This window comes from Dermochelys coriacea, chromosome 3 (assembly GCF_009764565.3).
Source record: "Dermochelys coriacea isolate rDerCor1 chromosome 3, rDerCor1.pri.v4, whole genome shotgun sequence".
Taxonomy (NCBI): Eukaryota; Metazoa; Chordata; order Testudines; family Dermochelyidae; genus Dermochelys; species Dermochelys coriacea.
Window position 1 is genome coordinate 195,586,906 of NC_050070.1, and position 15,011 is coordinate 195,601,916.

Below are 15,011 nucleotides of genomic sequence, written 5' to 3' on the forward strand. Positions count from 1 at the left end.
TCGTGAGCTACAGCTCACTTCATCGGATGCATTTGGTGGTTTTTTCCACCAAATGCATCCGATGAAGTGAGCTGTAGCTCACGAAAGCTTATGCTCTAATAAATTTGTTAGTCTCTAAGGTGCCACAAGTACTCCTTTTCTTTTTGCGAATACAGACTAACACGGCTGCTACTCTGAAACCTGTTTAAGATTTAAACATTTGTCCCCATACAAATAACCCACTTAAGAGATTAAGTCTGAACAAAAAGAATTCTTGCTGTCTTAAAGTTGCAAAACAAGCTGGCAATACAAATATAATGGCAACTTTTAAATATTGCCACAAACAGCACTGTAAACAAGACTTTTGGAAAACTGGAAGAAAAGACTTCCCATACAACTGTGTACAATTCATACATTAGATCATAAATAAAAGTGTTCACTGGAAAAAATTTACGATATAAGAGTTCTTGCTTTGTTTTTTCAAATACTGCCTTCCTTTCTAGAACAGTACTTCAGAGCCACTTTATTACACTTTATGGAATTTAATTATCAAGTGCCTTACCATTGCTTACTCAAAGAAATTTCTTACCTGTAATTCTTGTTCTTAGATCACATTCTTGGATCATTCACATGTATGTTACTGAAGGGGATTCCATAGCTGTCTTTGGCCAGTGGCCAATAGCAGGGCAGCGTGCATCTGTCATCACTAGCAGTTCTAGTGGCCCGTCATGCAACTAACAGGACCTTTTAAGAGCTCATCTCATTGAGTTTAATCAAAGCAGAATGCAAGCTAAAGGCATAAAATATATTCTGTCATTACATTTTACCTCCAACACAGTGGGGAAGAGGTATATGTGTGGATCTGCTGTGATAAATACCTTCAAAAAAGAATACCTGGTAACTTTCTCTCTAAAGGTCTGGTTCACAGCAGGTCTCTACTCTTGAAGATCAAACTTCACCAGGTATTTCTTTAAGCAACTAAGAAAGCACAAAGTTATCCTGAATGCTGAGATGAGGATAACTTCAGACTCCACCAAAGAAGTCAACAGATGTCCATAATACGAAGTAGAAGATACTCGATTGAACAGGAGAGGAATGTAGATAGATCCCCAACAACTTCTTTTTTTTAAAAAGGGGAGTCAAGGGAAGGAGAAGAGGAGTGGGGAACGGAGGTGCCGAGTCTTGCCATAGGACTTGCGAACAAAACTAGATGGGGGATGAATTGATCACTGAAACAAGAGTCAAATCTGGCCACTATTGATACTGATGGTGCTGAATACAAAGACAGAGATAACTAGATATAAGCATAAACACAGATGCACTTGGAGCACCCACGGTACTGACTGTTCTGAATGGAGTCAACAGCGAAAAATACGTTCACCACCAGCAAGACATGATAGTTCCGTGTTATTCCTAAGTCAACAAGGTAGAACAAGCAGCTAATGGAGATCAATAAGATCTGAAGTGCTCGATCCAGTGGCTTGACTAAGCACCAGAACAACTGGAACTAGAATCATAGATGTTTTTGCAATCAGAAGTCACGGGCCTGATGCATAATCAAAGGAGCTGAGGGGTTTATTTTACTTGACCTGAACTCTGAGGGATGTTTGGATTGAACCTCATTCTCTGAATCTGTGCTGCGCATAACTGAGGTGACATGCTCATGATTTAGATGCCTCAGTATGTCCCACTGACTCAGATGCTCCAGGTTTCAGAGTAGCAGCCGTGTTAGTCTGTATTCGCAAAAAGAAAAGGAGTACTTAATGTTCCACTGACAGATGTTGGAGACATTCACACATGCCAGTAATGGATATTTTATGACTACACCCAGGGTATTTCTCTAACTGGCCAAGCTGCTTCCTATGTATTCTGTAAGATAAAATAAAGGGAAAGGGAGAAAGGAAAAAAACTAGTGCAACAAGCACGTTTAAAACTATGCTTTAGAAAATTTAAGAAATTTCTGTCAGACAGGTAAAAGTGGCTCCATAAAGAAAATATGAAAACAAAAAGAAAAGGGCACTAAGGATAGGGAAGGTACAAGAAACCCAGAGAGAACTTTGAATGAAAAACATTAGCCAGAAGAGGGCCAGCTGTTATGGCACACTTCACAATCACAGCAGCAGCTCATTCACTGTCAGTTGTTAGAAAGCAGCTAACCATTAGAGGCATCAGAGGTCATCAGGGCTCTTAGCAAATGCAGGTCTCCCTGTTAGTGGCTGGCAGCCAGAGACAGCTTCAGGACTCCTTCCAGACACACACACAGGGTGGATCCAAGGGTGGGATTTACTGTGATGCAGAGAAAACTCCTTTATATGTTCAGATTCCTTTGGCCCTGGAACCCAGAACTGTAATATTATAAAGCTAGATCAGGCACCCTGCTTTCCAGTTTTTTACCTGGAACTGATCAGATGTACATGTGCTCATCTCTGGTGATACAGGGGTAGTCTGTCCTATGGAAGCTATTTTTTCTGCAGCGGATATTGGTTTCAGAGGTTCCTTGGTAGGCTCTAACATACCCTAAAAAAATAAGAGTCATGTGTACATATACGCCAAGAACTACACAGACATTGAAAGACAGAAAATATGGTACTAAATAGTAATATTCTGAAGTAGGTGGCTCCCAAACATTATTTCTGGGATTATTTTCATATTCAATGTTTTAAGACCTTGTCCGGCTCTATTTAGTGGATCATAGGGACCATTTTACAGTAAACGATGGAGACCCAAACCCTTTAACTGAGTCTTATTACTATCAGTAATATTACACAAGTCAGAAGATATTGTTCCATGATCAAATGACATTTTCCCTCCCTGCTGTAAGTGGACTATCACAAGGATCAAGTGGCACAGCAGAAAGGAATATAGTAGTATTTACTCCATTTTACCACCCAAAATAAATTGGTTATTTATAAGAATTGAGTCATTTTGTAGCATGATTTTGTCTCCAATACCTTATTTTCAGTGTGATTTGCTATTACTACTGCCAAGGATGTAAATCCATTTTAAAATCTCGGAATGGTCAATGAAACAGGGCTTTTCATTCTGAATCAAGTACTCAAGGCCTAGGACAATGATCTGAGTCAGCTTTGAACTCTCAAGCTCTTTTGCACACAAGTGAGAAAAACTGGTGTAGTCACAGGCATAATTTGCATGCAGACATACAAAAGACTTCTGTTCACACAGAAGCATGTCTAAACCATGGGTTTGTTCCACATATCATTGAAATTGAAATTAGCCACCAAAATTAGCTTGTCCAATGGTCAAATGGTTCTACCACATGAGGAAATTAATGTTCAGGACCTAAACTCACTGGATCAGCAAAGAAGCTAGATTTAGTTTCAGAATGGAGGGAACATCTGAAGCTGTGGGGTAAGAGGAAATAGTAAGTCATTTTGCATTAAAAGTCCATCTGCATACTGCTTATTTATATTTAGCAACTAACTCATTTATGTGCACACGTGTGCATACATATTATATAAAAATAAAATTTAGGAGAGTGGCTTCTATGATGTTATTTTCAACAAGAATTTCATAAAGATTTCTATGAGGCAAGAGCTGCTGTGATGGGTGACTAATACTGTGCATATTATTGGCCAAGTACACACCTTACTGGTACAATAGATGGTCCTGCTCCTAAATATACACAAGATAAGCCACTGCTCATTAATAAGAGAGATTTAAAACTCCCTCTGTAATATACAGTAGGTATATCCTGGTACAAAGCAGTGCACAAATAGGCTTGAAAGTCCAAGTCTGAAGGAACTGTTGTGAATCTTTATATTAAAATGTTTCCTGGTAAGTAACAGTGCATAATATGCATCAGACAGTTGTAATTTCTTCTATAAGGAGACTACATATTAACATTTAAAAAATAAAATTCCCATAAACAGAAAAAGCTTTTAAAACTCTGATCAGAAAAATTATGATTCTTGGTCTGTCAATGTGCGTCTTATTACAGATATTGCCAGGTGTATGAGATGCCAGACAGGACAACATGGATAAATTACTGCAATTCTTAAATGAAAATGGAGGAGATCATCACACAACTTTATTTTAGATTTCAAAGGACACTGAAGGGAAAAACCTCCTTTACGTACTGTTGCTATTTTTTTAAAGCAACCTTCAGAGCAAAGGCAGTCTATGATGTCCGTGGAGCACATCCTATAAGAACACATGGCCTGGTGCCCACTTTGTATGTGTTCCTTGAACGAGGCAGAAATTCATAGGAACCTTTGACTCGATCACTGCAGATCTTGTACATACAGGACATTATAGACTGGCAGACATGGAATAGTGCATAGCAATACAAGAAGATACACATGTATCTAAGAATGCTGAAAAAAATATTGTATTTGAGAAACAGCATGTGATCATGTACTCAGACTTATGTTCTAGGGATCAGAGTAACGGTTACATGAGCAAGAAGAAGAATGTTTGATGGGGATGGGGAAGAAACTTTGCTTAGTAATGTGATAATTGTCTACAATGGGTTTTCTTGAATTTACCTTAGCAGCACCTAGTACTAGTTACAGTCAGAAACAGTATACTGGACTATATGGACCTATGCTCTGATCCACTTTGGCAATTCCTATGTTCACATTGCCATTTCCTAACTGAGGATTTAACCCTGCCAGTTAAAACTTCTTTACTGAGGTTTTTTTCTTGAATATTTTAAAAGATGTATTCTAATCCCATGGATTTTCACTAAATATTAAAATGGGATTAAGCTAAAAGTCATTATTCAGCCTATACACACCTTAACATATTGCATTATCTTTTCTTCTCACCAAAATGAGACTGGATCATTCAGCATAATTTACTAAACAAATAAAGCAAGTTATTTACATGTTTTGCAAGCTTCTCTCCCTAACCACTCTATTGATGCCCAACAAGGGTTTGAGCATACAACAAAAATCTCTTTCAGCTTGTGTGGTGCTTAATGGCACTTTATGTATTTGATTACACTTTCATGGAATATACACAGTTTTTGTGGGAAGCATACTACGATACTTACCAGTCCTGCTGCATACATGGGTACAATAACAGGCTGCTTCTTGTTGCCTGTAAAGAGCTGATAAAAAAAAGATGGATGACTTAAGAAATTCTCCCATTCTGTCTTAATCATAAATAAAATTATTATCTTTTAAAATATGGGTCAATGGATTAGGGTTATATTTATGAGATTCATATCCGAGCATAGACCATATGAATTTATAACTAAACTAGGTTTTAATTTTCTTTTAAACAACTTTATACTGGAAATATAAATTTGCCTGAATTGTGAAGCTGTAGTCCTAACGTATACTGACACGAAAACTCATTTTAATGTAGGTCTTCTATGAAGAGGTTATCATTCAGAAAGAAACATAGGCATGCAGAACTAAATTTACTACAGCTAACCTAAAGAAACAGTTAAAAGTTTTATAGATAAACTCACAATGTTTCTTGTGTCGATTCCCAAGGAGCATAAAAGCTTTTTGTTGCTGTGGGAGCCACCCCACTGATATCTCAATCCATACGAATCATGGATATCCTGCAGCTCTGTCCACACTTCCATAAGTTCCCTATACAGCCCATGATAAATCAAATCATCAACAGGAAGAATCATATGACTCAGCAGCTTTAGACACATTCTAATTATTAATGTGACTGACATTATAAATTCCAATTAAACTTCTGCCCAAACACTAGTACTCAGGGGAACTAAAACTGCTATAGTGTTCTCAGAACAATTATTATTCAGACTTATAATTGGAAAATGATGCCCACAGCAGACAGAACAGGGCCTACTTAGACTTCATCAACGCATGAATTAATACAGCAATTTGTAGCAAGTGTAAGTAATAAGCTACATCCTAATTAACTATCTCATTTAGACATCACTTAAAAGCAGAGGAGAAACCACCAATTACATGAAATACTACCAGTACATGTGGTCACTGAAACAGACATACTGAACTACAATGATAAACTTTTACCCTATAATTTCTAAAAACACTTACAGAAACATTAGAATTTGACATACATCAGTACATGTTTTTTTAAGTTATAATCTGTGTAAAGACCTGGGCTTACTAAAAGCAGCTTTATTCACTTGATATTCTTTAAATTTGCCATATTAGTGTTTCTTACCCACTGTTTGCCAAAGTCTCCCCTGTTCTCATCTGTTTGTTGCTTGCTTCCAGAAAAAGGTTCAAGGACATTATCTCTTCTTCTATTTCAAGAACAGGTATGGAAGGAAAGCAAACTTCAAACGTTCGCTCCAAACGGCTTAGCAACGTTGTCTAACAAACACCAAAGAAACGTATTTCAAGTTTTCTTTAACTGCTTGTTCCAGAAATAAAGAAAAAAATCTGGTGTGACACAAATGAGAAACTATACATAGGTTTCAGAGTAGCATTCAAATAAAATGATAATACACTTTTTACATAACTTTTGTTAGAGGATCACAAAGCTCTTTACAACTCTAAGAATCACAACTGAGGGGTAGCTAAGTGACGTACCCACCACTGGCAGAACTGCTGTAAGTTTGACACAAGAAGTTATTACAATAGCCCGCTGAAACTGCAAGGTGAATATCGGTAGGAAAAATGTGCAGCAAGTATTCCAAGTGATGTTTAGTTAGGATGCGCGTTAACATCCCTCATTCGTATGGCAAGTACCGTCAGATCTTTACTGAACACAAATGGTCAAGATGTGGTTTTGAATGTCCTCTGAAATACAGAGCTGGAAACAGCAACGTTCCCTCTGACAACAGGGGACTGGTTTAATACCAATTTACAGGGAATAGATCTATTTCCTACATCATCTAGGTATTTATCAGGTCTCCATCAAAGTACTGACCTGGGCCAACCATGGTTAGTTTATAATCTAACAGGCTAATAGTATAAATATGGGCACCTGCTATGCAACACTTATTCTTTCCATAATACTCCAATACTGTGTGCTTTGCAAAGAGTATTCATTATTAGAGATTTGAGTAGCATCCAAATGTGCACTAGGCATGTTACAAATGAGAGATCCCTATTTAGCGGAAGAGCTTCAATCTAAATAGATAAATATCATGGAGGGGTGAAGGAGATGCAACATGAGTTTTTACACACACAATCATTTCAAAATATGAACTTTGCCCTAGATTATTCCCCCCCCCCCGATTATTTAGTGTATTTTTATATAATCATTAGCCCAATTTTCTATTTTTAGCTCTTCTATAAAAAGTTAACCCATATCACTGCTCTACATCTTGGCCTTTCTCCCAGTAACTCCCTTCTCTTCTCATTAACAGTTGACCAAAAGGGTTTCTGATGATTTCTGTGGGCTCGTGAGGCAGTGGAGTGCCTCCTCTAACATATCTTTTGCCTTCCTACAGAAGCTGGGACATTTTTAGGCCATCCTTTAAAAGGTGCTGGAGTGAGTGAGCCTGACAGCTTTACCTTCAGTGAAACGCCTATTTAGGGGCAAAATACAACAAAACCCCACATTTCTCTGAATATTGACCTACCACCATTATAAGGAACACCTAAGATTATGGCAACTGAAAAATCAGAGAATACACTTTCCAATTTACTCTATGCATTTGATGTATAGCCACTTTCAGTGTCAACTTTTTGTGTAAAAAAATTGTTAAACCACGACAAATTTTTGCATTTTTAAAAGACAAGTTTGGTGCTTTTTTTTTTTTTTTCAAAAAAAAAAAAATAACTAACCCTTCAGGTTTTGTAATCCTTACTATCATTTCATTTACATTTCCAACATGGCCCTTGCCATGTTGCAGCTGCTCTGCCGTTCCCTATCTGTCCACCTGCTGCTTTGCACAGCATGGAAGAGACTAGCATTTGGCTGTTCCATTTCTGATAATCTGGCTGTGGGAGCCCCAGGGAAAGCAGAAGAGGAGCTTGAGTTATGGTCCAAGCTTCAGGGAGTGCCTAGTAAGGATGGCTCCCTTCCACCATATATTTCACAGTAGCAGCCATGTTAGTCTGTATTCGCAAAAAGAAAAGGAGTACTTGTGGCACCTTAGAGACTAACAAATTTATGTGAGCATAAGCTTTCGTGAGCTACAGCTCACTTCATCGGATGCATTCGATGAAGTGAGCTGTAGCTCACGAAAGCTTATGCTCAAATAAATTTGTTAGTCTCTAAGGTGCCACAAGTACTCCTTTTCTTTTTCCACCACATAGTTACCCAGAGCAGTGGACATAAAAAGGAAAGATGAGAGCCAGTTATTACTCCCTGATACTCTCCCACAAGGCCAGGTCAGAGCAGCTTGGAGGCTGCTCTAATTTGCACTATCAGGCTAAAGTCCACAAGGGACTATATGCCAACTGAGGACAGCCAGAGCACAATGTACTCCAGCCACTCTCATGCTTGTGACGCACTCCTCTGCACCAAGGGCTGAGGCAAGGAGGTGCAAGAGCTGGGTTTTCTTCAAACTGGGGATTTTCCCATGTTGAGTGAATCCGCAGCAGGCGACTTGCAAGTGACTTCCACTCCCTTTGAAGCACCTCAGTGGCACAAATATTTAAACAAGGCAGACAACATGTCCATACATATTGTTTATCCTTAACCTTTTTTGATAGTCAAGATGGACAGGCTTAAAAATAACGTAATGCACTACTAATTATTTCCTTTTAGAATTTTTCTGTTAGTGCTTTTACAAGAAACAATCTATTTAAATACTATACTCTGTGTGCAACTACATCAGTTGCAATGATCTTTTACAAGTACTGACATTTACTTAATATTCCTAAGATATATGCTACAATCCATCAGAAATGCACAGCAATGCTCACTATGAAGGTAGCAGAGGTGCCCAGCCATATTGGTAAAGTAGCACACCATCAAGTTTCCCTGGAAAAGGTCAAGATTTGGGAATATACTCAATCCCATGGTGTAATGACTAAGAATAGGTTTGCTTAAGTAACAAGCCATCTACAAAAGGAAAGTAGGTATTCCCACTGTGAATACCTACTGCCACTCAGAAAACCAGGTCAATGTCTAAGTTGCTGGTTTGATTTTAGGGCAGTGTAGATGACAGCAAAGAAGGAATACAATACAAAGAGCCCTTAATAACAGAACTTCATCTCAGGCTATTGCCAGCACTCACATAAAAATTCAGATATAAAAGTTTGAGAGAGGAAGACATAACATTGTGCCAAGGCTGCAGGAATTACTTAATCAAAACATCCTTGGCACATGCTTTTATCTATTCAAGTCTTATAAAAACATTTAGAAAGATCTCCAATTATTTATAGGTGATGTACTGTGGAAAGTAGGAAGGTTTCCATCGAAAACCAGGAGATCTGAACTGGGGAGAATGCCAGCTCCCTGGACTCATGCAACCTAAGTATATCAAGGGAACAATGGCAATAGCTCTAAAGGGAGCAACTACACTTATTCATTTAATTGGAAATATGACACTGTGTTGGCAACTCCTGGGTGGAAAGGGAGTTACCAAAAAATAAACCCTTTACAAAATTCTGCTGCTATTTTAGAACTACATCCTTTTTGCTCCATAAATCCCACCCAACTGCTTTACTGGAGAAAAAAAATAGTGGAAAATATATATACACATTGTGTACAAGTTCCAGGTCTTCCTGGATGATCTAGTTATACAGTAACTTACTGTAAAGACGAAAAAAATCACAATCTAATTATTCAATATGAAACATTACCTATAATGCTTGGACACAGCAGCAAGTATGCTTCCTAAAATTTAATATGCAGTGTTGTAGTTGTGTTGGTCCCAGAATATTAGAGAGACAAGGTGGATGAGGTAATGTCTTTTATTGGACCAACTTCTGTTGGTGAAGAGACAAGCTTGTCCTCACAAGCTCTGTGTAGCTCAAAAGCTTGACTCTCTCACCAACAGAAGTTATAATAAAAAGATATTACCTCACCCACCTTGTCTCTCTAAAATTTAATATGACATTTGTTGAATAGAACAAATTGTTTGCACTTTTTTTGTGGCACTAAATGTATTTATGGCTCCTGAAAGTTCTGCACACATGCACCATTACAATTTGAGGAGAAAAGAGGGGTTCTTAAACCAACAAAACCAGCTCTAGGCACCAGCAAAGCAAGCACGTGCTTGGGGTGGCACAATTCCAGGGGCGGCATTCTGCCACCCTTCCTCCCCCCCCCGGGTAGTTGCGCTCTTGGATCTTGGGATGGCAATTTTTTTGCTTGGGGCGGCCAAAAGCCTAGAGCTGGCCCTGTAAATCAACAAGTAGAATTAAGAGAGTTAAACCATAACTTGCCATCCTGAAAGTTAACTATGATATTCCAGGCAATGAAAGAGAATCAAAGATTAATTTGTTTAGTTTCCAGGATTAAGAAATTTTAATAAGTACCCCCTCAAATGGGTCAAAGCAGTTATATATATTCTAAGGGCATTATAACTTAGGCCTTTTGTGCCTATTAACTGCATATGGTATATATGTGGCCAATTGTTTCAAGGTCCTCTTACTGAAGGCTATTTTGCCGCAGTAATGCAGGCACAACAAGGTAGAAGATTTTTTATTCTATTTAACTATGAAGTATTTATACATTAGTTTAACATACTTCTATAACATTTCTTATTTGGAAAAGCTATTAAAGTGCTACCTACTATTTGATTAGCACTAGTATCAATGTTTCTTTAGAGGGATTTTGATTCACATTGTATAAGTGTTTCTGAAGGTGGCCACTCATTCATTATATTTGAGTGCTGCCATCTCTCCAATTTCCACAGAATTTACGGTTAGCATTTTTATTTTAAAATTAGAAGGCAAGAACTGGTAGTAGCCAAATTCCAAACACAGGACACAATTGTATACCCTTATTCAAATGAGCAAGGAGCACAGGATTAGGCCCTTACTGATATCTTCTTAAAAAAAATTAAGGGCCTGGTATACACTATTTCCTCTCTTTTTACAATGCACCTTATCCATAGGCTATCAATAAAACATTTTATATAATAAATCTACACTGGCCCAAAGAAAACAGAATACTAGTTAAACCCAAAACCACAGTCTTGGAATTTCAGTGATAATAAATTAAAAACCTTCCCACTCAACACCTCCATTTCCCTTCACAGCCTGGGTAATGAATGGATAGACCTTGCAACTTGCCCTGAAAGGCAACAAATTTGGTCTCCATTGGCAGATGTTACTTTGAAAGTAAAGAGAGTGGAAGGGGGGCCCTCCACAGAGCACCTTGCCACAAGCTCAATGTTGTACAATATAGGAAGTGTAAGACTGCCTCCCAGTTGCCATGGTATTACAGAAGGAGAGGCGTGGAAGAGAGTCCCTCCTATGTAAAAGATCCAAACAATAGAGGGATTTTTAAGATAAACTGCAATTCAAGGTTTTAGCTTTAACTGCACAAAAATCTTTCGAAAGACTTACACATTCAGGTGGTTCAGGTGTTAGTCTCCAAGGTGCCACAAGTACTCCTTTTCTTTTGACATTCAGGTCTGACTACAGAGATTAAACCAACAAAATGATGCATAGGCAAAAGCGTATGAAGAGAATAAAGCAGCTAAATTTATAAATCTAGAAGAGAAAAGGGTTTGTGGGGACAAAGTTAAATGAAGAAAGAGAATTATTTGGTCTCAGAAGATGGACTAATGCCCCTACTCTACTTGTGCTACCTTGATGACCTCCTCATCATCTGGACCCATGGAAAAGCCGCACTTGAGGAATTCCACCATGATTTCAACAATTTCCATCTCACCATCAACCTCATCCTGGACCAGCCCACACAAGCAATCTATTTCCTGGACACTAGGGTGCTAATAAGCAATGGTCACATAAACACCACTCTATACCGGAAACCTACTGACCGCTATTCCTACCTACATGCCTCCTGCTTTCATCCAGACTACACCAGACGATCCATTGTCTACAGCCAAGCTCTACGATACAACCGCATTTGTTCCAACCAGACAGAGACAAACACCTACAAGATCTCTATCAAGCATTCTTACAACTACACTACCCACCTGCTAAAGAGAAGGAACAGATTGACAGAGCCAGAAGAGTACCCAGAAGTCACCTACTACAGGACAGGCCCAACAAAGAAAATAACCGAACACCACTAGCCATCACCTTCAGCCCCCAACTAAAACCTCTCCAACGCATCATCAAGGATCTACAACCTATCCTGAAGTACGACCCATCACTCTCACAGACCTTGGGAGACAAGCCAGTCCTTGCTTATAGACAACTCCCCAACCTGAAGCAAATACTCACCAGCAACCACACACCACACAACAGAAACTAACGCAGGAACCTATCCTTGCAACAAAGCCCGTTGCCAACTCTGTCCACGTATCTATTCAGGGGACACCATCGTAGGGCCTAATCACATCAGCCACACTATCAGAGGCTCGTTCACCTGCACATCTACCAATGTGATATATGTCATCATGTGCCAGCAATGCCCCTCTGCCATGTACATTGGTCAAACTGGACAGTCTCTACGTAAAAGAATAAATGGACACAAATCAGACGTCAAGAATTATAACATTCAAAAACCAGTTGGAGAACACTTCAATCTCTCTGGTCACTCGATCACAGACCTAAGAGTGGCTATCCTTCAACAAAAAAGCTTCAAAAACAGACTCCAATGAGAGACTGCTGAATTGGAATTAATTTGCAAACTGGATACAATTAACTTAGGCTTGAATAGAGACTGGGAGTGGATGGGTCATTACACAAAGTAAAACTATTTCCTCATGTTTATTCCCCCCCCCCCCCAGCTGTTCCTCAGACATTCTTGTCAACTGCTGGAAATGGCCCACCTTGATCATCACTACAAGAGGTCCCCCACCCCGCTCTCCTGCTGGTAATAGCTCACCTTACCTGATCACTCTCGTTACAGTGTGTACAGTAACACCCATTTTTTCATGTTCTGTGTATATAAATCTCCCCACTGTATTTTCCACTGAATGCATCCAGTGAAGTGAGCTGTAGCTCATGAAAGCTTATGCTCAAATAGATTTGTTAGTCTCTAAAATGCCACAAGTCCTCCTTTTCTTTTTGCGGATACAAACTAACACGGCTACTACTCTGAAATCCAACTTTGTCTTCCTTTCCAGGTCCTTCCTAGTCAAACTGTGTGTGTTATAAAGTAAAACATTTTTAATTACCTACTTGACTTTCATTTTTAAAGTATAGTTTCCTTCATTCAGAGAAGCCATTTAATGGCTCATTTGCTGATATACTTGCTGCTCATTTGCTGATATACTAGCAGACTTTAGAACTTTGCTTCAATGAGAAACTCCTGCTGACAACAATAAGCAGTAGTAATATGCACAACTTGTTATGTATGGTTACAACTTAACTTGTGAAACTTACAATGTATCTGAATGTAAATCTGTGCCAATGCAATCTTAATTCATCCCCATGCATGTTGTGATACAGCCTTCAATTACATGATTACATACTATTTCTCCACAAAACCCCCACTTCATTCAGTGCACAGAACTGATGGTGTTCACTGAATGGAGAGCTATTCAATATTTCTTTCTATCCTCAGAGATTCATTGATTCTAAGGCCAGAAAGGACCGCTGTAATCGTCTAGTCTGACCTCCTTTGTAACACAGGCCATAGAACTCCTCCAAAATAATGTATTTGATATAGAGCACATCTTTTAGAAAAAACATCACTTTGATTTTAAAATGGCCAGTGATGGAGAATCCACCTCACTATTAAAAATGTATACCTTATTTCCAGTCCTTTTTCTTTCATTGTATCCCCATGTTTTATTTACTGGACACCATTCAAATTCAGCACTCAGTTCAGATTTACTCATTTCCCCCAGACTATTTTTAGGAAACTTAAAGCACCTGAGAGCTTCACAAATATTAATGAATTTATCTTTATAACCCCCCTGTGAAATTAGGTGGTATTATCCTCATTTTACAGATGGAGAACTGAACCACAAGGTCATACCCAAAACTGTTACAAGTGTCCACTAATTTTGGGTGTCCAACTTAATATGCCTATGGCCTGATTTTTATTGAGTACTTAGGAAATTTTATAGCTCTTTATGTTACACAGAACCACTTGAATCAACTTCAGTTGCAATTATAAGTTCTCAGTTACCCAAATTGGGACAATATCCAAGTTATTACTCAGGAATATTTTGTATCACATGGTTTCCCTGTTCAGTTTTATATTATTGTTTCCTGATTCTTTGGTTTAAACCTGTGCATTCAAAGCTGTAAAGCAGGGGTGGGCAAACTACGGCCCGTGGGCCGGATCTGGCCCATCAGGGCTTTGGATCCAGCCCACGGGATCGCCACCCCCATGGCACCACAGGCCCCGAGCTGCTCCCGGAAGTGGCCGGCACCACGTCCCTGCAGCCACTGGGCGAAGGCTCTGTGCGCTGCCCTCACCTGTGGGTACCTCCCACAGCAGCTCCCATTGGCTGGGAACAGGGAACCATGTGGTGCCAGCCTTCTGGAAGCGGCATGGGGCCAGGGCAGGCAGGCAGGGAGCCTGCCCTGGCGTGCGCCTCTGACACCCTGGAGCCACTCCAGGTAAGCGGCGCCAGGACAGAGCCTGCACCCCAAACCCCTCCTGCACCCTACACACCAACCCTCTGCCCATAGCCCCCTCCCGCACTCCCCATTCCCTCCTGCACCCCAACCCCCTGCCCTGAGCCCCTTTCTGCACACTGAACCCACTCCCACACTCCAACCCCCTGCCCCAGCCCTACATTCATGGCCTTGCATGCAATTCCCCACCCAGATGTGGCTCTAGGACCAAAAAGTTTGCCCACCCCTGCTGTAAAGGGAGGTTGTTAAGGAACCCATGAAGGGCAAAACAATGACAGATAAGGGAGTTTCAGGTACTTGCTTTAAAAAAACTAAAACAATGGCTGGGCCTCAGTTGGGGGAAGAAACTACCTTGCTGGAACCATACAGATAAAGATATTTTTCTCTTCCCAAAGCTAGGGTTGAGAGCAAAAGACTCTCAAGGGTTAAAGAAAGTTCCCTGGCAGAAAGGAAGTATCAGATCAGTGGGAAGCTGAAAGAGAGAGA

General features: G+C 39.6%; 1 protein-coding gene across 15 annotated transcripts in view; it reads right to left on the reverse strand.

Moving 5' to 3' along the window:
* The window catches only part of AFTPH (aftiphilin), a 55,155-nt gene that overhangs the window by 16,012 nt on the left and 24,132 nt on the right, over positions 1-15,011 (reverse strand). For all 15 annotated transcript variants that reach the window (XM_038394526.2, XM_038394518.2, XM_038394524.2 and 12 more), the window contains 4 exons: positions 6,112-6,263; positions 5,417-5,543; positions 4,994-5,050; positions 2,374-2,496 (listed from right to left, as the gene is read on the reverse strand). In XM_038394526.2, coding sequence (XP_038250454.1) covers positions 2,374-2,496; positions 4,994-5,050; positions 5,417-5,543; positions 6,112-6,263 — 459 coding nt within the window. The remainder of the gene's footprint in view (positions 1-2,373; positions 2,497-4,993; positions 5,051-5,416; positions 5,544-6,111; positions 6,264-15,011) is intronic.